At 41.4% G+C, this 25924-nt stretch overlaps 2 protein-coding genes across 3 annotated transcripts in view; both read right to left on the bottom strand.

Annotated features, from left to right (window-relative positions):
- Nucleotides 1-311: 311 nt before the first annotated feature.
- ap1ar (adaptor related protein complex 1 associated regulatory protein) lies at nucleotides 312-12441 on the bottom strand. Of its 2 annotated transcripts, XM_052076058.1 has the most exons (10): nucleotides 12220-12422; nucleotides 9807-9855; nucleotides 9699-9725; nucleotides 9494-9519; nucleotides 9309-9405; nucleotides 9033-9131; nucleotides 7871-7932; nucleotides 7021-7091; nucleotides 6735-6857; nucleotides 312-2091 (listed from the first exon to the last, which is right to left on the bottom strand). In XM_052076058.1, exons 1-10 carry the CDS (start codon nucleotides 12288-12290, stop codon nucleotides 1835-1837), a joined length of 882 nt encoding a protein of 293 aa, XP_051932018.1. In that variant the 5' UTR covers nucleotides 12291-12422; the 3' UTR covers nucleotides 312-1834. The 2 variants fall into 2 exon arrangements, with proteins under 2 accessions (XP_051932018.1, XP_051932027.1); XM_052076067.1 differs by lacking the exon at nucleotides 9033-9131 and having other exon boundaries at nucleotides 12220-12441.
- Nucleotides 12442-13600: 1159 nt separating this feature from the next.
- The window catches only part of LOC127605680 (uncharacterized), a 28148-nt gene continuing 15824 nt past the window's right edge, over nucleotides 13601-25924 (bottom strand). Inside the window, exons 9-17 of the mRNA XM_052073450.1 lie at nucleotides 25641-25887; nucleotides 21183-21222; nucleotides 20927-21021; nucleotides 18914-19131; nucleotides 18573-18835; nucleotides 18334-18462; nucleotides 17882-18011; nucleotides 17644-17691; nucleotides 13601-15016 (exon numbers count right to left, since the gene is read on the bottom strand). Coding sequence (XP_051929410.1) covers nucleotides 14715-15016; nucleotides 17644-17691; nucleotides 17882-18011; nucleotides 18334-18462; nucleotides 18573-18835; nucleotides 18914-19131; nucleotides 20927-21021; nucleotides 21183-21222; nucleotides 25641-25887 — 1472 coding nt within the window. The 3' untranslated portion in view covers nucleotides 13601-14714. The remainder of the gene's footprint in view (nucleotides 15017-17643; nucleotides 17692-17881; nucleotides 18012-18333; nucleotides 18463-18572; nucleotides 18836-18913; nucleotides 19132-20926; nucleotides 21022-21182; nucleotides 21223-25640; nucleotides 25888-25924) is intronic.

The following is a 25924-nucleotide window of genomic DNA, read 5'->3' as shown; positions in this document are numbered from 1 at the left end:
ATACATGCTGATTTATATAGCGCTTTCACAACAGCGATTCCACACGCATGTCGGCCGACAAAGCGCTTGTCTCGGACACACTGCGTTTTGATTCTCCTTGCTTAAATCGTCCACAAATTATATTTACATATAAAGTAACAGGATGTATCAACGGTTTTTATAACACAGTGTGTACGTACAAATTATTTTAATGGAAAACATTCCATTGTCATAGAATGGCGTTTTGAGAGATGAAAACGTGCATTTGTGTTGTTCTATACTCCCAAATGGTTCAACGTGTGGTCCAGATGGGTATGAAGAATCAATCTGGCAACGGGACTTTGGTGTTTTATTTGCAGGATTACCCATGTAAACAAAAAACTGGAACAGCCTTTTGTACAACAATAAAACAAAGCTAAGCTTTAATTGAACGAGCCCATGCATTCTCAGACAGTCCCACTTGACATCCTTCAGTTTGTCATTTTACACCCAGTTTGTAAATAAATTACAGTGATTGTGACTTCAAAACAATTACAAAACGTGCTAGTTTCCCTTAAAAAAAGGTGCACACATACATAAAACATGATGGAATTGTTGTGTTAAGTCAGCAGATTATCATGTGTAAAAGCTACCTTCTCCAGCATCAACATTCCTAAATCACATTGTGAAGTGCAAAGAGAACGACTACTTATAGGTATACTGGTGTCATGCTGTAGCATACATGTTAATTAAATTATTAGAAAATTGAAAGTTGGATGATAGACGCATGATGTGTGGAGCAACAGTTGATCAACATCTCAATTTGAGGCATGGTCTTTGGTCATGTTCAGCCCAAAATATTGCTTTCAGTGATTGCAGTGGATAACAGCCACAGACCAAGTTTACATTCGGAGCAATGCCAGCAAAACAAAAATCAATATTTATTTTTCTGATAATTAGGCTGTTAACTGCCAGCATAATTGATGAGGATAATTCATGTTTGCTTTCTATTCAAATAGGAATCCCTGCCCAACACTTTGTTCTCACAATTGAAAACTAGACTAGATTGAACTAAATCCAAATGTATTCAAATGTCAGTAGGGTAACTTTAATATACATGTTACATATGTGCAAATTGTCAAATATTGATATTATATTGTGTTAAATTAGCAATTCTTTCCCATCATGCAATTAGTTATATGATGGGGAGGAGACCTGCAAAAAGATGAGATTTTAACTTAAAATCCCAGTCTTAAAATTTGTAAGACTGGACAACATCATAATGCTCTTGTGCTCACATTTTTAGCAGCTGCAACATTACGACTCAAAATGTGTGATTTGATTAGAAAAATTTGACTTTTCCACATTGTACTTACATATTAAAAATTCCAAAAAGCTATCTTTCTTTTGATAGGTTAACTTATAAGTAGCCTGCTCGATGGGATCATTTCAGCATAATGGGCATCATGGGTTGATATTGTTGTAATTGGTCTAAGGATTAGTTCACATTTCATGTTAAGAACCTTAATCATAAAGGGGGGAGGGGGGGTGGAAGTAAATCATTGCTGCTCAGTTGCAAGGATCCTTGGAATAGTTTGGCAACTCTGCTTATGTGGACAGTGTAATCTGGTTGTAAGATCATTCCTCAAATGGTAAATGTCTGCAATTGTTCAGCTACAATACAGAAAACGATCAGCAATGAAGGCACCGAAAAAGAAATGTGTTTGAAGAGAAGTGTAGCATCCGTTTCATCATATTCCACAATATGACGAGTATGGAATTACATTTATTTCATGAGATGGGGACCGGGCGGGGGGGGGCTGGTGAGCTCGTGTAAATGTGAGGTGGCGGCAAAAGTTTCATTTTGCGCTGGACACTATCTGTCCTGGCCATAGTCTGAGGTGTCCTCTGATGGAGTGTCCAGCACAGGATTTACAAAACCCTCAAATTCCGGGTCTGCATTGTCCTCCAGGTGGCTACTCACAAAATCATTCTCCCACTCCAGCATGTTTGAGTCCTCAGAGGTCGAGGTCGGGCCACTGTGCGCTTGCGTGCTGCCGGGTCCCAAGGCTGCGCGCAAGATGTCTTCTTCGGTCCGAGATCTCTCCCAGGTTGGAAGCGCTCGGTTCATTCCTAAGAGGAAAAGAGGGATGTGTGATTTATTTTCACTTCTCTCTGCTTTGAGTCACTATGTGATTGATTCCCTGCCCAAAATTTAAAAAAAGCAACAGCAATGAATGCCTATTCTCTTTTTCCATCTTCCAGAGTGAACTTCAATTAAATTTCCAGGGTCACAGGAGTAATCGGTGTAGATTCTACAACTTTGCAAGTAGTAGGATGCGTAGAAGCCACTTGATACAACGCCACTGAAAAAACATGTGAATGTCTACAAATATGACATCATTTTCCAGGACTGCTCCTGAAGCCGCCGTATGTGCAACATTTCAATGTGGCTTTCATCTTTTAAATGCTTGATCGTGTTTTGTGCCGTGCATCCTGTTCTTTCAAAGTGATGACAATAATAGAGACATTGTAAATATCTCTCACATGTAAAGTCAGAGTAAGAACACAGATATGCCATTCATGTCCATACACATATTTTTCATGGCTCCATCATTTATTTGAAAGAATGCCAAGAACCAGGCAACATGGTTTCAATGTATCACCAATACGCTGACATTTCTTCGCAGGTAAGTCGCAACTAGTCCTGTTAACATGTCAAACGGTAACTGTATGCGATTGCTAGCATTCACTGTTACTCGACAGCTTGTGATAAATCTCATTGTGAGCTGAAAGTTTTCCATGTAACTCTGCGCGCAAATGGGGTAATTTAAACCTTCATTTATTTTGGCATTCATTCGCTTGTTGTGTGTGCATAATCAAATATTAAAAGTAGATTAAGGCACATGTAGGAATTATAACATAAGTTGGCTATGGAGTATTTTCTGCTAGTTAGTTGGATGATGGGATGAAATGTGTACCGGTAAATAATTTCTCTTAGATTCCACCCACAGGTGTCATGTGTCATTCTGAGCTACAGTGATGGAATCGGAGTGTAAAATCATCCACACTGTCAGCTCTTAGGATGAAATGAACTTGACACCATAACTGCACGAAGGATAGGAGTCAAAACAGTGTTGCATATATTTTGCTTAAAGTGTCGTGTTTGTTTCATATTTTCAAGTGTTCTCATCAGTTGCTCATATTTTGGGCATGGGAATGTTCACTGCACTTGAGCAGGTTGATTCACAGAATTAAAGCCACAACAATTGTCAAAGATGTTTTGGTTCTTGGCCTATTTTCGAGTGATAGACATTGATTCAACGGTTACCAATTCATCTGTGTGTAACGCATAATCCTTAGTAGATCAGAAAGTATTTGTTATTGGGTGGAAACTAAGGGTGTGGAAAAGAATCGATATTAATCGATTCATCGATGCGCACATGCGCGATGCGAGTGCATCGGCTCATTCACTGGGTATGATGCAATCGACGGTTGAAATCTAGATTCATCACGATGCATTGGTGGGTATCGGTAAAATCTGATTCAAGCGCCGTTTTATTCATGTTAAACGTCACCTATCTGCCCTTTCCTAGGTGCAATGAATGCACCATCATTATTTTGCGTTTTGTGTTGAATACGGACGGAAGCCGCGAGTCACATACAGTGCAGTACACTACTAGCGAAACACTATGGAAGTTCGCGCAAGCAGCAGGGAGGAAACTACTGTATTTAATGCACCCACAACATTCAGATCTTATGTTTGGAAATACTACGGCTTCGAAAAGAAAGACGGAAAGCTTGATAAAACCTCCGTAATTTGTAAAGAATGTCGCACTACCAAGCCATACAACGGCAGCACCACAAAGTGCAGACCACTTAAAACGATGGCACCACATCACCGACAAGTTTCCCTCCCGCTCCCCCGCTTCCCCGCCCAGTTCCTCGTCGGACACCGGAGAAACTCTTGGCAAACCAGGCCAGGATCAGAAAAAAATCGCCTCTTATTTTGGGGGTCCCCTTGCAGCTCACCGTGACCGAGCAAGGAAAAACTATACATGGATGACTCTTTTGGACATTTCTATTTGACACTCAGTGACATTGGTCTGTGTACGCTACAATACACACGGCAGCTTTGAGGCTGTGACTGCCACATTGTTTCAATTGTATTTTTTTTCTGTCCTATGGAGATGGATATTTCATATAAAGACACTCAGTGAGAGTAGTCCGTTTGTGTTTACACTACAGCAACAGCTGTGAGTCTCAGGTGCCAAATTGTTTATATTTTACTTTGCACAAAACCCAATTGTGAAAGGGCTTAAGTTGTTTTACACGTTCTACTGTTTACAAGGAGTAAAGTGGTATACTTTTTGCAATACCATACTGAATTCCATCTTTTTTTAAACGATTTTTCTTTGCGTATTTGCATCATGTTTAATTGCACAATATCACAACAAATTGCATTGTATCATATCGGATCGCATCGATTTGAACTAAATGTGTATCGCGTCGTATCACATCGTGAAGACGGTGAAACGTATCGCATCGTGTCGCCAGAAAATTCCATGCATCGTTTAAGTATCGCATCGCTGGTAGTGCATCGAGATGTGTATCGAATCGTCCTCAGTGCTGAGATTCTCATCCCTAGTGGAAACCTTGTATGTCCAGCCATCTCGTTACCTCTGAGTCCCGCGTCTTTGACGCATAATTTTCGCACGGGACGCACAGTTCCAAATAATGTGCGTTTTTGGGACGCAAGGAAATTTCTCAGTCAAAACAAAGTACGGCAAGGCTGAGGATTTCACGGTAACAATCGTTACCGGTAGCGTGTCGTTTCCGTGGCGTCATTTTAACGGTACCGAAAAATAGTTTAACCATAAAAGTCACCGCACACGAGTTGACTGTGTGATCAACGCGATTTCACTGCGCCTGTATGTGTGTTTGTGGTGTGGTGTGTGAGTGCCTTTCTTCTAATTTACTTACGTTTTGTTTTCAGTGTTGGGGGGTGGGGGGGTACAACAGATAACGTTATGTGCGCATGCGGGTTGCTATTTTATAGTCCGCAAACTGAGGAATCAGGTGGATGAAAGTTTGAGATGCGCAAAAACCCACCAAGGTCTACTAATTACGACATTTAAGAAATGAGAATGCCAGTCTGATTTTTCGTATGAATTGTCCAAAGGGCGTATCACTAAACTCACCTGTGACGTATGCACAGAACACGAGAGCGAGATACGACATGAGGCACGATTACGAGGCAAATTGGTCATTAGATCTATAAACTAATCGCTATGAAAAATATGATGAAACAGTATTGCTTATTCTATAATTTACTGGTTGTAGCATGGTAACTTTAGGAATAAAACATTCGTCACAAGGTTTAGTAATGCTAATGTTAACTGATGATGACGTGTGTTAAATCCTTTCGTCAAATTGATAGTATATTACACATGCATTGTCTTGGGAAGAGGGTGTCAAGCCACATCAACACCTATTTGTACTTAATACTTGTTATTTTTTGGAATAAACCTGGAGTACACAGTTGCTGATGTCATGTTCATTGTTAATGCATCGTTTTCAAACATTTACCCGTGAAACATTATACTTTCGAGTTTCAGAATTCTTGATTATGAATAACGGTCAAAATAGAAAAATGTGTTCCCATGATGAACGTTTACGGAAACCAACATTAGTTACCGTGGTTTCCCATTGGGTAATCCGACGGAACCGAAAAACGGTTACCATGAATTTCCGAAATCCTCAGGCCTGCTCCTGAATTATTTAAAATTTTGCAGCATTTGTTTATCATTGTATGTATATGTTGTTGTTTATGTTATTATCATATGCGATTGAATAAGTAGACCCTTTCAGAATTCGAAATTTGGGACTCTCTCAATCGATAATGGCACTCATACTTTTCTGATCAGCGAGTCCCTGTGACTCGCTGCCGATAAACTGTAAAATGATCACTGATGTCTATTTTTAACTAAAACTGACAGAAACCCTTTTGAGTACTTGTCAACTGAAACCCTTTTTTGAGGTTTCCTCGACTAAAACTAGCCTCCTCACTGCCCATCTTTAAAACCCGCCTAAAAACTCACTTGTATTCTTTAGCAATTAGATTTGTTCTTGGTTTTGCTGTTCGGTGCTTTCTACCATCTTTGTTACCGATTTGCTTTACTGTTTGTTGTATGTTAATTGCTCCATGTACAGCACTTTGTATGCAGCGATGGCTGTTTGAAAGTGCTCTATAAATACAGTTGAGTTGGGAAAACTATCACAAATAGGAATGACTAAAACTAATAAACAGTTTTGCCCAAAAAACTAAGACTAAATCTAAAATGGGGCGGCTGGGTAGTCCAGTGGTTAGCACGTCGGCTTCACAGTGCCGAGGTACCGGATTCGATTCCAGCTCCAGCCTCCCTGTGTGGAGTTTGCATGTTCTCCACGGGCCTGCATGGGTTTTCTCCGGGTGCTCCGGTTTCCTCCCACATTCCAAAAACATGCGTGGCAGGCTGATTGAACACTCCAAGTTGTCCCTCGGTGTGAGTGTGAGTGCGAATGGTTGTTCGTTTCTGTGTGCCCTGCGATTGGCTGGCAACCGATTCAGGGTGTCCCCCGCCTACTGGGATAGGCTCCAGCACCCCCCGCGACCCTAGTGAGGATCAAGCGGCTCGGAAGATGAATGAATGAATGAATAAATCTAAAAAGGTTGCCAAAAACAGCACTCATCCGGAAACAGCTCCCCAAACTAAACAACAGAATTGTACTCTCACCCTCCTCATCCTCCCACTCCAGATCCAATGAAGTGGCATCATCATTGGTGGAGCGTGTCTTGGTGGTGAAATCCCAGCTGCGCTCCGTGTTAGGCGTCACCACATTCGTGTCGGAGGGAAGTCCTAGCAACACGGAGATTATAAACATTGCAGAATCAATTTTTTTTTTTGTGGTGGTGGTGGTGGGGGGGGTCATGTATCATTAATTCAATCATCGTTCCTCATTAGTGCGGATGTGATGTACTTCCATTAGATTAGCAAAGACAGGGTGGTTGAGTTCACTCACTATTGCTTCTGAAAACCTCAGATTGGGCTTTGACATTCTGGAGAGAGGGGTCGAAACCATCCCCAGCTTGTCTGAAACAGGTCAGGATGACAATCAAAAACATTCCCTCACAGCTTTGGAATGAAAAATACACAAAACTGGGGTACGGACATGATAGGGTGACATTTCTAACCAGTATTTTACCCACTGCAATCGGGCATTCAACCAAAAGTTTGACAATCATGAAAACTCAAAAAAGAACGATGAATTGTTATTTCTTTAAGATATTTAAAGTAACTGGAGAATCACTGTGGAAATGTTCTGAACTCCCGTATTCATGCAGTCGTTGCATTGAGCAGATTAATGTTGTACCACAGGAGAGATCTGTGTGGATTTTGGCCTCAGCTCAGGTCATAGCTGGGAGTGCACCTCCATTTCGTCAGTTACCTCAATGTCCATCCAGCCATCAGTTTGTTATGCTTCTAAGCTTGTTCAGAGTTGTAGAAATCTGGAGTGTAGCCCAGCAGACTTGGACAAAAGTTTGTAGTGGTTGCCAGTGACTTGCAGGGCACACACAGACAATTCAATGGGACCTGAGCCGACACTGCCTGACACCAAAGATATGCGAATGTCAATCAATGTTCAATCTTGCGAATTAAACCTGGGAAAGACATTTGAACCACTTTGTCATCATTCTGCTCTGGACAATGATTTCTGAATCTTGCTTAACAATAATTGCCAAATGATAAAGATGAATGAGGATGTCTCTCTTGCGAGAATGAGAATTTACAACAAAAAAGAAAAGAAAAAAAACCCCCTGCTGACTCAGCTGCAAAATCATCAAGTTGTCCGATGAGGGGACGTGACTCACTTTCTCGGCTGAGAATCGCTGCCGCACCCATCTGCTTTCCCCCTCGTCCTCTGAACCAAGAGCTGCAGAATAAGAGCCCACATGAGTGCTTAATATTGTCAGGTATATATAAATATCATATATAGCAGGGGTGGCCAACCCGTAGCTCACGAGCCACATGCAGCTCTTTGGCTAGTTCCATGCGGCTCCCGGGCTTTCACACGACAATTGTCGAAAACGAATGGCGTTGCCATTCAAACAAAGGTGCTTAATACACAGAACATACTACGTCCGCATATCATCAATATGACAGAGGGCAACCAATCAGATGACTGAATTACCACTCATGTGCAGTCAACGGCACTAAGTGCTAAACTAGTCAGCGAATTACCTCTATATTTAGGGCAAGGGTGCCCAATACGTCAATCGCAATCAACCAAGAGCCAGCAGAGTTGACCAAGTTGACCACTCGCGGGAGGAGGAAATGGGGTGGAGTGGGGAGAAGAGAGATTTGTGCGTTTGTGTCTTAAGGTTTTATTTATGTTCAGGCTCTCCGGCTGATGCTCGTCGTGGCGTGCATGTGTGTGTGTGTGGCTCTTTGCAGTAACACAGTAAAAAAAATTGGCTCTTTGTCGCCGACTGGTTGGCCACCCCGGATAAATTGTGATACATTGTCATTCTTACACTTTAAGCACCAGTGCAGGACAAAGCAAATGAGATGTAGACAAAAGGGTAGCGGAATGAGGCATTAATTGCATTTCAGTCGCAATTATCTCTCTTTTTTTTGTTGATACATAATAAAAATAAATGAAATATTTGGCAAAAAGTTACTCTGTCCCATTTTGTGTGTCTCATAATTTTGACGCCGTCTACAGGCTGTCCCATAAGTCTCCATACATAGGAAAAATAATACATTCCGTACATAGTGTATGTGGTTCAAACATTTTTATTTCTTTATATTTCAGATAACCTAGAGAATGCATTTGAATAAAGAGCAACAAACTGAAATCATCCTGATGGGCGATTGAACAAGCAGTCAAATGGCCTCTGTCAAGAAACGTTTATGGAGACTTATGGAACACCCTGTACTCAGGGATCATATACTAGGGGGGTTGCATGCCGGTCAGTAGAGCAAGCGGTACAGTCAACTGGTAGAAGGGAGGAGCGCTCAATGTCGCCTCACCTCCTTCACTTTTCGTTCACGTGCCAACCTGGCGGCCTCCCGCTGGGCAGCATTTCTAGCCTCCTCTTCTAGCCTCAACCTTTCCTCTTGTGCCTCTAACTGAGTGATACAACAAAATGAAGCAAAACACAAACAATAGAAAATTAATTACCAAACAGAAAAAAATTAAATAAACGTAGCAAATGATAAGATAAGCAAAAATAGGTCTCAAATGTGAAACAATAATATAAATTGGGGGCCGACAAGAAATTAAGAGAACATGAGAAAGACTATTACCTCAGCTTGTAGCTTCTGGTCGATCAGGACCTGCTTCTTAGAGATGTCAGCATACCGATGCTCCCGAAGGTTCTTCAGCTCATCCTCACTGATGGGCCTGGAGAAAAAAAAAACCAACAATAAAAGAGTAAATGCTTCAAATGTAGATTTGCATTTGAAATATGTAATTTGTGCAAATATTCTACCTTAGGCACGGCTGAGGGGTTTCCTCCTGCCAAAAAAGAATAAACAGAATATCATCATGAATTCATGATTGTACTGTTGACCTTTTGGTGTGCACTTCTTGTTTTCAAAAATGAGAGCTTTAATATGCAGTTGGGTTTCTGTATTTGAAGGCTCTTCAAAAGTTGTAAAATTGTGAGCTCAACCAAAATGGACAATCACACTTACCTCATCACTTTCGACAAGGTTTTCAAACTGGCAAAATTAACACAAATACAGCAATTAGATAAATAATGCACAGTAAAGACAAAAAGAGAGTCAAAATGGAAACTGTACCTCTATTGTATAATGCTCCCCAGTGCTGCTGCTGCGAAAGTATTTGGACCTGTAAGAACACACATTACTAGCAATGACAAATGACAAACACTGCACTTACTCAGACAGTTTACTGATAAAAACATGAGAAGGCTTCGCTCATTTGGTAGTCTGACAAACAGGAGATGAATTTCAACTATAAGTTATGAAAACCAATGTGAAGTTGTCTGAAACACAAACGTGCAAAGGTTTGTCTTCGGTTTTTTGAGGGCGTCACCAACATAGCCAGACTGTCAGCAGATAAAAACATGACTGAAATGGAGAAGTAAAATATCATTCGAGGCAGCTGGACTGTGTTGGGAATCACTTACTCGTTCCCGACTACCTAATCACTCTGTGGTGCTTTTTATGTTGATGACAATGTAGTTCACTCATCAGTCAAATGGAAAATTTGTTTTCCATCGTCACGTCATTAATGCTAGCTGGTCGATCTTATGTAATAAATATTGATCAAATATGAATTCCACGGGTGGCACGGTGAACAACTGGTTAGCACTTCCGCCTCATCGTGCAGAGGTGCAGTGTTCGACTGCGGCCTTCCAGTGTGGAGGTTGCATATTTTCCCCATGCCTGCTTGGGTTTTCTCCGTGTACTCCGGTTTCCTCCCACATTCCAAAACCACACATGGCAGGTTAATGGAAAACTCTAAATTGCCCCAAGGGAGTGATTATCAGTGATTTCCAAGTAATCATTTCCCCCCCCCATTGGTGTATACAGGCAAGTCCGAATTTAGAGTTGCAATCCACCTCACTGTAGTACCATGCTGTGCCGCAACATATCGAGCAGCACTGACGTCTACCGGAACAGATGCAGAAAATCAAGAAGACGACAGAAGCAAGAGAATATTTATGCTTATTTCCATCATTACATTGTTCTTAATCTTAGCAGACTTCCAATGTGGTTTGCGTGACGAATTTGGTATTTATCCGTCCGAGATCAATGCTGGCCATTGTGTGTACTTTCTTGACCCCTTTTAGCTATGTTACTATATATTATGAAAAAGTACCCTAAGGTGGGGAATTTTGTCACACTTTGTAATTTCCAATGTAAGATCTTTAAATATAATCTGTTTGTATCAAATTCCACAACCTCGGGCTAATTGAAACCCATGAAAACAAAGTGAATTAATTCATTGAAATTTACTCGATTAAATGATACAATTTCGGTCAAACTGGTTTCATTCAAGACTCAACATTGGCAAATTTTAGTTTATGTTTTCAACTAAATTAAATAATTTATCTTTTATGCATTTATTTTTCTTAAATGGGTGCAATAGCATGTAATATGCTTAGTTTCTAAAAGAGGCATTTAATGGCTTGCAGTACTCCAACAAAGCAATCAATGATACGATTTTGATTTCAAGAAGTGGTCATTCCCTCTGCTGACCATGGAGAATTATAATTTAACAACACAGTTTGTGCTGCAAATCTGAGATTTGACTCATGTCATAAAATCCAAAAGAACAAAATTGCGGCCCTGTATCAGTGTATTGCATCACGGAATAAAACGTACTCGCTTTTCCAGTGGCCATAGTTAACGACTTTTTCTAGATGCATTGTGGGTACATTGAGGGCACTCTTAAGGACCACAGTTCACGATTCCTGGCATTCTAGTGACGTAAGAGTCTGCTCATGACGTCAGACAAAAAAACTACTGTTAAAATAAACTTGAGCGGCCACGCAGGGTAGAATAACACTTAGCCCCTGTTGATTCAATAACTACAATTACAAGACCCCATTGGGCGCGAGTGACTCCAGCGGACTTATTGAAACAAATGTCAAGAGGAACAGTCACAAGGGTGGGGTTTTGAGCTCTGCTGACAGACTGCAGATTCAGAAACCACTAACGGGGGGATCAGGATGCTTTACTTTTAACAATTAGTTTCAAAAGGGGGCGGCCCGGTAGACAAGTGGTTAGCACGTCGGCTTCACAGTGCAGAGGTACAGGGTTGGATTCCAGCTCCGGCCTCCCTGTGTGGAGTTTGCATGTTCTCCCCGGGCCTGCGTGGGTTTTCTCCGGGTGCTCCGGTTTCCTCCCACATTCCAAAAACATGCGTGGCAGGCTGATTGAACACTCTAAATTGTCCCTAGGTGTGAGTGTGAGTGCGAATGGTTGTTTGTTTCTGTGTGCCCTGCGATTGGCTGGCAACCGATTCAGGGTGTCCCCCGCCTACTGCCCGGAAACGGCTGGGATGGGCTCCAGCACCCCCCGCGACCCTAGTGAGGATCAAGCGGTACGGAAGATGAATGAATGAATGAGTTTCAAAAGGCACACTCGTTTATTTTAGGGTAACGTTAGCAGGAAGAGAGTTCCCCGTTTTAAATGATGCTGTCAAGCTAATTAGCTCCTTTAGCCAATTTCATGTGTTACTTACCCGCCTCCTCTTTGGATCCTATTAGCCTCTCTTCTGAAGATTCCTACGCAGAAGGCCCAACAGTTACCCATGGCATTTTAAAATATTACAAGGATGTAGCTGCCCCGCGTGTACTTGGCAGCAAAGGATCTTAAATCTCCAGCACCACACACTAGTGCTCTTCTTGAGGGAGCTAGAGCTGCAGCTGGAGCACTTCCTCATGCTCCTTCTCTTTTCGCTGACAGCAGAGCAATTCTCATTACCGCCACCTACTGTTTCGTTTCTGGTAATGTCTTAGTTGCCACTTGTACATTTGCGCTTGTACAAAAAGGAACTTGTAGATCTCATCTGCGCATGCGTGAGTCAATCACGTTTAAAATGGCTATCATACAAACGGTCATTGAAATTTGGTGTGAAAGTAGTAGTACAGTTATATGCCTATCTGTACAAGTTTAAGCTTGCAAGCAGTTTGTACTCCAAGCCTTAAGTGTCAAAATGGCACATCCTTTGTTCCTTGTTTTACTGCTTAAACGGAATTTCGAGGCTTTAATATTGGTGTAAAAAAAACACCATTGCCAAGTTCACCCAAAGATGGAAAAAGTCAATTGTAAACCTCATTGTTCATAATTTCCCCAGAGAAAAGAAAGACCCAGACAGATTTAAAAGATGGACTCAAATTGTAAAATTATTGAAAGGGGACAGACAGAACTAAATATATTGCGAGCTAGCAGAAAGCAAAACTAATGCTGAGACAGAACATGGGACCAGTCCGACAGAAATCGTTTTCTAGTCAGTGCCACAAAGAAACATGTCCAAATGTACATATTGACTAGCTGAGTGTTCCGCTGCCTTCAGATCACTGAAGTGTTGGCTGTTGGGAGTTACGCATTACAAAAATAGCGATTTACAGAAACATTAAGTTTCTCAGCAGCTGGAAAAGCCACATATCACATGAAACTACGGAGCGCTATCAAGAAATGTCTACTTTCGAAAATCTAATGTGGCCCTCGAGCATGAAAGTTTGCCCATCGCTGGGCTAGATTAATTCGAAATCAATCTCTCATTAAAATTGCAAGCCAGTTCAGAGCAGGGCGCCCAATTACACTCCTTGACAGCCCCTATCCAGCCTGTTTTCAATATCTGCCTCCTCCAACACACCTGATTCAAATGAGCAGAAGCCTGATAATGATCCTGATCATTTGAATGGCTGAAATAGGGGTATAAGGCTGGATAGGGGCTCACGAGAACAAGATATGGGCACCCCTGGTTTAGAAGCTCCCTTGAGATTTCAACCGTACGTATCATTAAGCTTAGAGTGTGGATCCCATAGATTACAAGTGGAAGGGGGATTCATCATTTCTGAACAAGAATGTACATTTGTAAAAAGTGGCAACACACAGGCCATGAGCCAGAAGACTTTATAAAATACATATGATGAAATTATATTGTACATATAAAAATACTGTCACACCATTAAGATACGATTCATGTACTTTAGTGCAGTGGTTTTCAAACATTGTGACGTATTGTTAGGTGTGCTGTGGGAAACAAGCACATGCATGAGCCCTGAAAGCAAGTTACCATGTCACTGAACTTGTGGCTACATTTAAAAAAATAAAAAAGTCCCAGTGGCAATGTAAATGAGACATTCAGACCCGAAGCAGCTAAAGAAATAGCTGTAAAAATTAATAACAGAGAACGACTGAGAGCTGTAGAGGAAGAGCATCGTGCGTCTTTCACCAATTGCTGCCAGGATATCAGATTTGTGTTCATCCAATCCATTTATCACACCGAGTGAGAATAAATATGAAAGAGTATAAAATATTTGATTCCTATCCAAGGTGCTGTAATTTTACATTATTCTTCAATGTTAAAAAACGCTCAGAAGAAAAATATAACACTTTAATTCTTAAAATGAGCTTTTTTCACATTTTCGGCAAGTGGTCTGCTGTGAGATTTCTTTTTCAATCAAAGAAATGTGCCATTGAAAAAAATGGAAAAACACAGCTTAATTAAGTGCATAAAGGTAGCTGATAATTTTCCACTTTTATACATACATCTGCTAAACTCTGGTAGGTCGCTAAGTTACCACTTCCGAAAATGGGCAGGTTTGCACCTGATTGCTGCACGCTGCCTCGCGATTAACACCAAGAACTCCATGTGTAGAGTGAAAAGGCCTAAATGAGTACTTTGGCAATTTAAAAGCAAAGGTAATTTCAAAATATTACGGTTGAATCTTCTTAATTTGGACCATGCCTAGAATTCTGGATTTGCATTTGCATCTCAATTATCTGTTTGTTGTTGATGCCCTGTGCGCTCTCATTTAATTGATAAACTGTTTAAAAAAAAAAAAAAACGTTTTCAGATGCTTCACACTACCACACACATGATGACGAATGCATACTCTTAGCTTTGGTGCTACAAATATGGTGGAAACAACCCAAAAACTTCTTTGAAATTGAAGACTTGGGCAAAATTAATAGTGTACTCGATTCAATTAAGACTAGGTTCTTGCTTCAGCGCTTGCAGTATTTTAGCTGCTTGGGGGTTGGGATACGGGGCAGCCCTAGCAGGCCGTGAAGTGTGCTGTCTCTGCGCTCCAGGTGGAAGATCATCATCCTAGAAGCTTTGGGTCCTTTCTTCCTTATCGTATCGATCAGTGCACGTGCTCTGTGCGTTTGGATCCTGTGCCCCTCAATTATTGCAGCTCTCTCACCGTCATTCAGGCTTGCGCCCAAAAGGTCACTCAACAATTGATGCGTAACTTCAGCACTGACCCGTTCCGCAAAATCAGTGCTCACTCGTCCAAGCTCCTCATCTAGAAGGATAAAAAAGTAACTTTCATCATTATTCTTGTGTTTGTAAAGTTGTTAAACTATGAGATTTAACTTTCAGCAACATTCAAAAAAGAATGTGTCCTCATCTTTACAGTCCAAAACCGCTCTGTCACATTTAAGATTTTGGAAATATTTTTGTGAATAGAACATTAGTTGAGCAAGTCCATCAAGAAACATGATTTTGTGAAAAATAATTGTTTTCTCATTATGCATTTCCCCCCACCCATGTGACTAACACTCGTTTGTAAAAGCAAAAAAAAAAAAAATAAATAAATAAAAACAATTATCTTTGAAGGTTAAAGAATTGAGTAGCTTTTCTGTGTCTTGTTTTCACACTTCCGCCTGCTGATATATCATGTTAAAACAACTGTTTTGAGAGCGGCCCAGTGCTCCAGTGGTTAGCATGTCAACCTCACAGTACAGAGGTCGTGGGTTCGATCCCAGCTGCGGCCTTCCTGTGTGGAGTTTACATGTGGGTATTCTGCCTGGGTATTCTCCGGGTACTCCGGTTTCCTCCCACATTCCAAAAACATCCATAACAGGTTAATGGAACACTCTAAATTGTCCCTAGGTGTGAGTGTGAGCGCGGATGGTTGTTCGTCTTTGTGTGCCCGGTGACTGGCTGGCAACCGGTTCAGGGTGCCTACTGCCCGAAGACAGCTGGGATAGGCTCAGCGCGACCCTTGTGAGGATAAAGCGGTTCAGAAAATGGATGGACAACTGTTTTGAGCTTTTAGCCATGTTAAAATGCTAATTCATCACCCAAAACATCTCAGAGTTAGTTTTTTTCCTCCATTCACCCATCTCTGAGCATTCCTGCTCATGGTTGCTCTCAAAGCAACAGCTCCGCCCGATCCAAGACAATGGCTGGGTCCTCACTTTTATATGTCACAAAGAGAGGAGCCACCATGCAGACTCAACACACGCCCATGTTCTCTTTGGAATAACCTCCAGCTGAAGGTTCAGTAAGCCCCCTCAGTGGCTATCTTTCAAACTTGTCTTAGAACAAATTTTTATTGTTTGTTTTTTGATGCAGCATGAGACTTTATTTTTAGTTTTATGCCTTTTGTGCTTTCTCCTGTCTATTGTTAATTTATTGTTTTATGAATTATTTTTGCTCCCTGTACAACACTTTATACAGCAGTGGTTGTTTTAAGGTGCTCTATAAAGTTGAGGTGAGTTGAGAATAACAAAATGTAATTTAACAGGATAAAACAGCTTTTTTCATGTGGTCCAGATAGGCACCGCATTAAATTTTTCACTGCATGACAGAATATGAATTCTACTTTTTTTATTAATCACCTTATATTAAAATGTTTTGCAGGTGTACCATTTTGGCGAACACAAGCCAGTCTGGACACAAAGATCGGAACACCAGAGACTTATCAAACCTTACTATTTTGCTCTGTTTCCCCTTCAATACCTTGAAGTGGGCCGTCGGAGGTACACTTTAACCAACTACTTTTGTCACTTGACACTGACCGGCGAATAGTGGTGCACGCATGTAGCTAGATGCATTTGTGATCGATTTTAGTAGCACAAGAAGATACATAATTCAAGTAAAACACAGGGCGCATCAAAACCCGGGGCGGCCATGGTTCAAGAGGTACAGTGGGTCGTCAAGTCACAGAATTCCGCTCTGTCCAAGTCATGTCTTTTTGTGGCTACACACATAGTTTATCGCCACCAGAGCCTTGACTGTGTTACAGAAATGCGGCGTGTGAATCTGATGCATAATTTCTTTTTCAAATAGCAGCAATAGACTTAATATCTAAACTGGCATGTACTATGAAAATACCATAAGACAGTTGTCCAACACTCATGAACTGTAATCCAAAATACAGTAGCATCTCGTTGACTAACAGTAAATGTGGTGTAAAACGAACACCACCCACAAGAGAGGGACACGAGAAAGGAATTTCACTCCCTTTCCAACCCCATTCCACAGGAAAAAAAAATCCCAATCCCAGACACCTGTTCAAATAAATAAATAAATAAATCCTGTCCCATCCTGTCGTGATCCTGTTCCTCATGACTCCCATTTCTGTACCACTCCCATTTGGGAGGTCAACTATATTAAAATAAATAAACCTATTGTTGCATTTAAATCATTTATCGACCAGTTTGTCACCCCCTTTCTCCTCATGGAGTTTCACTATTTCACGCAATATTCTTTTTTTTTCCCCCTCCAGGATAATCCTGCTCCAGCAAACCTTTTATCCTGTACCCTGTATCCAATGCCGGAATAGGAGGTGAAATTGACTCCCGAGCTGGTGGGAATCTCACAGGACTACCGTGACCCACGGAATTCCTGAAAAAATGTCAGCCTCTCCCAACCACTGTCATCCTATGGTTATATGCTGTAATTCACTATCCAGGATTATACTGTAAAAATACAATACAGTAGGTGCATTGTAAAATAACAACAGACTGCAGATGCCCGTTGCAAGTAATTTACTGTTCTTTTACAGCAAATTTCTTTACCGTGTATAGTTAACTTTGGAAAGCTTAAGATATCATGTTTTCCCCTTTAAGCAATCTTATTTTGATCAACATTTCTAGTAAAATCAATGCAAAAAATAAGTACTGTACAACAAAAGATACTCACCATATGTCCTCAATTCAGGCACATCGGCTCCAGCACAGGTGTAGTCGTCTGAAAGGGGGAAAAAAAGCAGATGATTGACCACCATAATAATGTGTTGGTAATGCAGACAGACAAACACGCTGTATTTAAGATAAGATAAGATAAGATAAGATATCCTTTATTCGTCCCACACTGGGGAAATTTACAGCCTCCAGCAGCAAGAATGTATTTAAAAATTTGAAAAATGATCAGCACGCACATTGTCGAATTATACAGCTCCACACTGTTCTAGTTGCATTTTCAAGTGTGAGAGTGAATGAAGCCCCTGGTCGTTCAATGAACACCTCAAAGAAATTCGGGTCTCGAGTTTCATATTTGAACCTAAAATCCTGTGAGAGAAATACAAAAGAATTCCAAGTTAAAGAAACAAAAACAAACATTCAAGTCAAGTGAAAATACAAACAAAAAAAACACTTTGCAAAGTGTTTTCTTGAGCAACATGGGCCACCAATGTTGTCTGTGTGAGGGAACAAAGGGCCTCCAAACAGGGAGTACAGTTCGTTCACAGTGGTGGGTGTCGATGGGCGCAGCAGTGACAAAATGTATGGCAGCGAGGTACATGGTGTGAGACTTGGAGAGGAGACCTTTGGAAGCCGACCTATTAGTACAATGAATTGTGTTGCGTTCCTGTGAAAGGCAGTTAAGTGATACCTTTGGGGTTATTGCTGAATCGTCAACATTGGTTTTGAGGTTGAATTGGGCATCCAATTCCAAGGTTCCTTGGGGGTAAGGCTTCTCAATCATTTCATAACCTTGCTTTTCTGCCTTCTTTTGTAGTTCCTGTGATGGAGAAAAACACGATAGTAACAAAGACGCTCCATCTTCAAAAGTTGAAACAAGAAAAGTTTGATGACAGCAGTTACACCTGTGCCATCCAAAGAGATAATTACCGCTTCCAGAGCAGAGTCGCGTGGTATCAGATAAACATGCAGCGTGAGGAATGTTTTCTTTGTCCTGTATATCAACACTTTGCACTCTAAAAACACCGGGAAGCCAGCCCAGCGCCAAAACCGGAGAAGTGGTCCGTTTTCAGAGAAATCTGTGTGCGGTAGCTTGACATGGGACGGCGTGATGTCGGACACGTTTTCCACACTAACTCCATCAGTATGTGCATGCAGAACTGCAAACTTTTCCAGAATTGTAGGATCAACAGCTGCACAAGAGAAAATGCACCATTGCTAATTTGCACACCACCAGACAAAGTCTTTCCATTGCATCCATCCTCTCTTACTTGTGCAGATACAGTGTGGCAGATAGACCTCATCAAAATGCCCATCATTAACTGTGATGTCCAGTAGGGGGCCTGCAGCCATGTACTGTAGGGCCTCCGTTGTGTCCTTGTGATCACACCATTGGCCAAAGCGGTACTGAAAACTCAAAGGCGAATCCTTACAAATCCAGCGCAGGCCCGAGACGCTGCACTCAAATTGACCTGGTACGCAGCAGAAGCTGGTGGGACACCAGGTTATTATGGTTAACGAAAATGAATGAAATAACAAAAACTACAATTGACAAAACATAAGGCAAACAAAAGAAGAGTGTTGGCAAGAACATTACTCAAAGTACACTTACCGGTACATTGAAAAAAACTGACTCAAAATAACTTCAATATAGTAATCACTCGCTATAACAGAATTTTATTTATTTATTTATTTATTTTTTACAGTGCATTGTGTTCTGCGTCGTGATTGACCAAGGGACTGTCAGCTCGCCTTATCGCCATACATGACAAAATCCACAATGTCGACGAAACGTTCTGTTCACTAAACTGTCAGTTGTTTGTAAGAAAATGTTTACATCCATCCATACACACAGTATAAATCTTTTTTTATGCTTGGGCCTTGTTCATGTATGAACAAACAGTACCTATCACAACTGGGATAAGTTTCAGCTATATAAGCCACAAGCATTTTTATTCTATCCATCTAATTCAATCCAACATAATTTGCTACATGGAAGATGCGTTTTAAGGCTATCTACATAAAAGTTTAACATATAAAAACAAAGCCCAAACAGCCCGTGTTTGATGAATTTTTACTGAATGTTTTGATGCATCTCACTTAAGAAGCAGTATTTTGCACATCACTCTTATTGCATTTCGAAGTCTGCAATCTGTGAAATAGTTCCTGTATTTGACTGGTGGATAATTGTTCATCTGCTTGTTATTTTTTCAAATGATATCTTTTGTTTTTATTTCATAATGAATAGGATGACCATTTTTCAATCTCACACCCAAGAAAGAAAAACTACCGGTAACAAAGCAAACAAAATGTAAGAACGTTTCTGACATTTTTGTAGAAAATATGTCTCTAGTTTTGTGCATGTTTCGTTATGTGAACCGTCTCAGCATGCTTAACTCATTCACTCCCAAAGACGTTTTTAAACGTCTTTTCAGACTTGGTCCAGAATTGGTTGGAACTGAATGAGTTAAGCAGAGCGATTTAACCACCATTGGCTCTGTGCGTAACTCATTGCGATCATTATAGTTTTTTTGGGGAAAATTCATTCATTCATTTTCCGAATTGCTTTATCCTCACAAGGATCGCGGGGGGTGCTGGAGCCTATCCCAGCCGTCTTCAGGCAGGAGGCGGGAGGCGGGAGACACCCTGAACCGGTTGCCAGACAATCGCAGGGCAAACAGAGACGAACAATCCATTCGCGCTCACACTCACACCTAGGGACAATTTGGAGTGTTCAATCAGCCTGCCATGCATGTTTTTGGAATGTGGGAGCAAACCCACGCAAGCACGGGGAGAACATGCAAACTCCACACGGGGAGGCCGGAGCTGGAATTGAACCCGGTACCTCTGCACTGTGAAGTTGACGTGCTAACCACTCGACTACTGGGCAACCCTTTTTAAAAAAAATATTAAACATTTTTTTAAACTCTAAATTAGACGTCAGAATAATTTACAGGTTACGGTTGGCTATAAACACTCCCCCCTCCCCCTCCTCAAAAATTCTTTTTTTTCCCTGCGGAAGCAAACTGTTGTGTGTTTAGCCGCCAGCCAGAATTTCACAAATGCTTCTTCAGATCCCAATTCGAACAGCGGCTGACTTCACATCATTAACGCAGCAAAAAACACAAGTTTCCCTGCATTAGTTTTTGGTGTGTGTGTTTAAAAAAAGAGAGAAAATCGACAAAAGAAAAACGTCTGAAGAATATAGTTTTACAATTTATCGACTGGAACAGGTTAATTTGTTTCCTTCGGTGTGCAAGGGGAGTACTGAAAACAAGTTTCACCTGTACCACGTACAACCATCAACATGGCTCATTTCCGGCTCAAGTATAGACCATTGATCCTCGGCAACTGTTCCACTTTCAGTAAGCCACTTCGCCTGGGTAAAGGAATGAAAAATCAAATTGTGATGATACGATTTAGATTAGACTTCAATTTTCATGGAATCAAATTTGTTAACAATTTCATTGTTATTTTTGGGATAATGTCAAGAATCAAAATAAGGGAAGACAATAAACATTTGGTAGAAGATGTACGTACTATGAACATTTCAAAGTGTTTGGATGATGGATCAGTTTCCCTGAAAGAATAGAAGAACAACTTACAAACTCAGACTACGGTATGTAAAAGAGAGTGTTTACAAAATTGTGTTTGGTGTGTATGCCCTTGTAGATTTAAGATTTTCACTGCATATCTCAAACAACTTGTTGGAGGACATGAGGGCAGTGTGAGTTGTGCATATGACTGTGATGTACCGTCCATTGTGTGTAGAGTATATATCGTCCGATACCGTATGTATTGTCCAATGTATGTGGTGTCGCGTATGTGTATGTATTGTTCAATGCATGTAGCAGCAAGGAGGGCATGTCCTCCGAGACACGTTTCTCCTATGGGAGACTAAATAAAAAGTCAAATCAAATCAAATGACCAAAGTCTGAGCTTCTGATACAACCTTTAGCGGCACCTCTGAGCATAGCATGGGCCCTGCTAAATGGTCAGCATCACACATGTCTGATCTCAACTAGGTCAATGCAATACAGCCAATTTCATGGTAATACTCCCCTAGTAAAATGTGGCATAATTCGGACTGGGTCCGAGTCTATAAGAGTGGAATAAACTCCCAAGTGGGGTGTTTTAGTAGTGCGCTTAGCTAACAATCTAGACCGGGGGTCGGCAACATCCAGCTCCAGAGCCGCATGCGGCTCTTTAGCGACATCTAGTGGCTCACTGGAGCTTTATAAAAGATGTTTGAAAATGGAAAGATTTTGATAGTAGGCTAATATAGTTCAACCAGCTATAGATACATGTTGCAGCACCGAAAAAGGAGTCCTGTGGCGTTGGTTTTTTTAAAACGTACACTTTATTTACGCTTTTACCAGTCTCGAAAAACAAAGACATGTCTGCGTCCGACTCCGTGCCTTCTCTCTTCTTATTCGACTCGAGAGGCGTTCAAAGACAGCCTCCGAAAAACGGAAATTAATGATCACTTCACTGACACTAAGAAAAGCGAAAATAATGCACCAAAACAAAAAATCAAGCGAGGAAATTACAAGATAAAGTCTATGGGGGCATTTGTGAACACACAAAAAAGAATGAATAACAAACAATTCTGAGACAGTCCAGTCTCCTACATACAAACAACATGTGTTTCCTTCATTGTGAGTTTTATAGAAGGCTTTTATTCTTTTGCGACTCCAGACATATTTGTTTTGGGGTTTTTTTGGTACTATGTGGCTCTTTCAACATTTTGGGTTGCCGACCCCTGACCTAGACTATACCACCTACACACAATAGGAATCTTCCCTGGATGTCATAGTTCATTAAACAGTAAATTCACAAGCAAGCAAGTGACAACGCAGATGAAACTGTCGCTTGTCTGCTGACTGAACCTTGTTTAATAAGTCTTCTGAAAACAGATTGTGACACGCACACGCTTGCCCTTTGAAAGCTGTTACTGGTGCATTGCACTCAAGTGTTCTTGTCTGTGCACACGAAAAATGTGTGGATTCATACAAAGTGTGCATTAAACCGAAAAATTGTGTTTGTGTGTTTAGCATATGCAGATGTGAATACCTGGAAATGAAAGCGGAATTAATGTTCTCCTGTCTTACATTTGTCTTTACATGTGAAATCCAAATCTTTTTCGTCAAAAGCAGGGGTGGCCAACCAGTCTGAGACAAAGACCCAATTTTTTTACTGTGTTACTGCAAAGCAGTGTTGTGTCCAAAGACCGCCAACCCGAGGCCAAGGCCAAGGACTTGACTCCGAGGCCAAGGCCAAGGACTTGGAAAATTTTCCGGGGCAAGGCCAAGGCCAAGGACTTCAGAAATTTTCCGAGGCCAAGGCCAAGGCCAAGGACTTGCCTCCGAGGCCAAGGCCAAGGACCAAGGACTGATTTTGAAACTGAGGCCTAGCCGAGGACATGTATAAAACAATGCTATCATACCGCTTGGCAGGTCTTCTAACCCTAAACCCTTTGCACTCCCTAACGCTTGAATGAAGTGTTTTTATTCAAAGAGTAGAACAGTCAGGGTACGTGTGATTTATACTGAGAAAAAAAATAAATCATATGGTATACATCTATAAATTAATGTTTTAGTGCAGTAGTTTCTTAATATGAAGTAAATCAACACTCAACCGGCATGACGTGGCACGGAACACAAGTTGAGAAATGACTTTGCATAGAAATCAATCACTGACTGCAGAAAAAGCGCTAATCTCTCAGTGATAATTTAACAGTTTACCGGCAGCGAGTCCCTGGGACTCGGTGCCGATCAGAAAAGTACGAGTGCCATTATGGATTGAGAGAGTCCCAAATTTCGAATTCTGAAAGGGTCTACTTATTCAATTGCATATGATAATAACACAAACAACAACATATACATACAATGATAAACAAATGCTGCAAAATTTTAAATAATTCAGGAGCAGGCCTGAGGATTTCGGAAATTCATGGTAACCGTTTTTCGGTTCCATCGGATTACCCAATAGGAAACCACGATAACAAATGTTGGGTTCCGTAAACGTTCATCACGGGAACCCATTTTTCTATTTTGACAGATATTCATAATCAAGAATTCCGAAATTCAAAAGTATAATGTTTCAAGGGTCAATGTTTATGCATTAACAATGAATATTACATCAGCAGCTGTGTACTGCAGATTTATTCCAAAAAAAATAAATGGATCATGAATACAGCATACCACAAAATCTGAGTATTTTCCCAATCTCACACTACAAAGATTAATTTACTGGTAATCATTAATACAGGTAAGTATTGATGTGGCTTCACATACTCTTCCCAAGACGATGCATGCGTAATCTACGATCAATTTGACGAAAGAATTTAACACACGTCATCATGAATTCTAACCAACAGTTAACATTAGCATTACTACACCTTGTGACTAATGTTTTATTCCTAAAGTTACCATGCTACAACCACTAAATTATAGAATAACCAATACTGTTTCATAATATTTTTCACAGCGATTAGCCTACAAATCTAATGACCAATTTGCCTCGCGTCGTATTTCGCTCTCGCGTTCTGTGCATACGTCACAGGTGAGTTTAGTAATACGCCATTTGGACGTTTCATACGAAAAATCAGACAAGCATTCCCATTTCTTAAATAGCGTAATTAGTAGACCTTGGTGAGTTTTTTTCACCGCCATCTCAAACTTTCATCCGCGCGATTCCTCAGTTTGTGGACTTTTTTTCCCCACCCATTTCCTCCTCTCATCCCTTGCGGTCGACTTGGGACCAGTTCGCTGGGTCCCAGTCGATTCTGATCGATGTATTGCGCACTCCTACCTGAAAATCAGAGGTAATTCGCTGACTAGCTTAGCGCATAGCGCAATTGTTTTCGCATGAGCGGTGATGCAGACATCTGATTGGTTGCCCTCTATAGGGCTGTTCACACGGCAAGATTAGGTCCGGTGCTGCACCGGGGCTGCCCCAGTAGAGCGTTCACACGTGCAAATTAGCTCCGGCGTAGCCCCGGAAAAGAGCTTATACCGACCAAATTTGACCCACCTCCCTGAGGAGGTGGGTCCTCGAATATTTGCTCCGCAGCAAATGCTCGTTTGCGAAGCAGCACCGGTGTAAATTTGCACGTGTGAACGCAACTGGGTTAAATTAGCTCCAGAGCAAATGCTTGTGAAGAGTACGTATGGCGAGAATGCGATGCTTTCGTGCTCTGTCGGACTTCCGTAATGTGTTGATTCATAACGACACAAGACTTGGCTAGTAATATCTTTCCTTTTGTAGGAGACTGGACTGTCTCTGAGTTGTTTGTTCCTTTGTTGTTTGTTCACAACCCCCCCACCCCCATAGAATTTATTTTGTGATTTCCTCTCTTGATTTTCTGTTTGGCGCATTAGTGTTTGCTTTTCTGAGTGTCATTGAAGTCATCGTTCATTTACGTTTTCTTGGGCGGTCACTCTCGAGCAGAAGGCACAGAAACCGAGAAGGAGAAGGACGTGCCGGTCCAGTAGTCGCTTGAGTTGTGTATATACAGTACGTTTTAAAAAGAACCAACACGACAGCTCGTTTGTTTTCTGTCGTTTTGCTCCGCTGCAGAAACTGCCGTGTGAACGCAAGTGGGGCAGCCGACACTGAACCGGGGCTGCCCCGCTCAGCGGCTTTGTACGAGTGAACGCTCCACACAATTTGCTGCGGTGCAAAATATCCCCCAACAAAATATCTCGGTGCAACACCGGACCAAATGTGTGCCGTGTGAACGGCCCTAATGTCAATCAAGTAACGGGATTGATGATAGGCTGACGTAGTACGTTTAGTGTATTTAGCGCCTTCGTTTGAATGGCATCGCCACTGCCGACGCTCGTCGTGTGAAAGCCCGGGAGCCGCTTTGAACCAGCCAAAGAGCCACATTCGGCTCGCGAGCCGCGGGTTGGCCACCCCTGGTCTGAAGCAAAATCAAGGAATTGGCCTCACACATTCACATCCCAAAAACCTTTCACTAGTTTAAAGACTTACATTTTCTTTAATACTGTGTCGAGTGCTTGTGGCTCCCGTTCCTCAAGGACGCTGTAGAAGATCCGTTTTTGTTCCACAGATTTTAGATTATCAATGACCTTTGACATCTTCTCCTGAGGGCTGCAGATGGCTTTGATCTCATCACTTACAGCAACTCCCCACCTCATATTAAGAGCCTTTATTAGAGCGTCAACATCTCTCACCAGGTCAACCAGCATGCCTTTGTATTGCTCAACAAGGCAGTGCCCTGTGGAAAGGAGGGGAATCGGTTGACACATCCCAGT

The sequence above is a fragment of the Hippocampus zosterae genome, chromosome 1 (genome assembly GCF_025434085.1).
Source record: "Hippocampus zosterae strain Florida chromosome 1, ASM2543408v3, whole genome shotgun sequence".
Classification (NCBI taxonomy): domain Eukaryota; kingdom Metazoa; phylum Chordata; class Actinopteri; order Syngnathiformes; family Syngnathidae; genus Hippocampus; species Hippocampus zosterae.
This window is presented reverse-complemented; position numbering and strand designations above follow the sequence as displayed.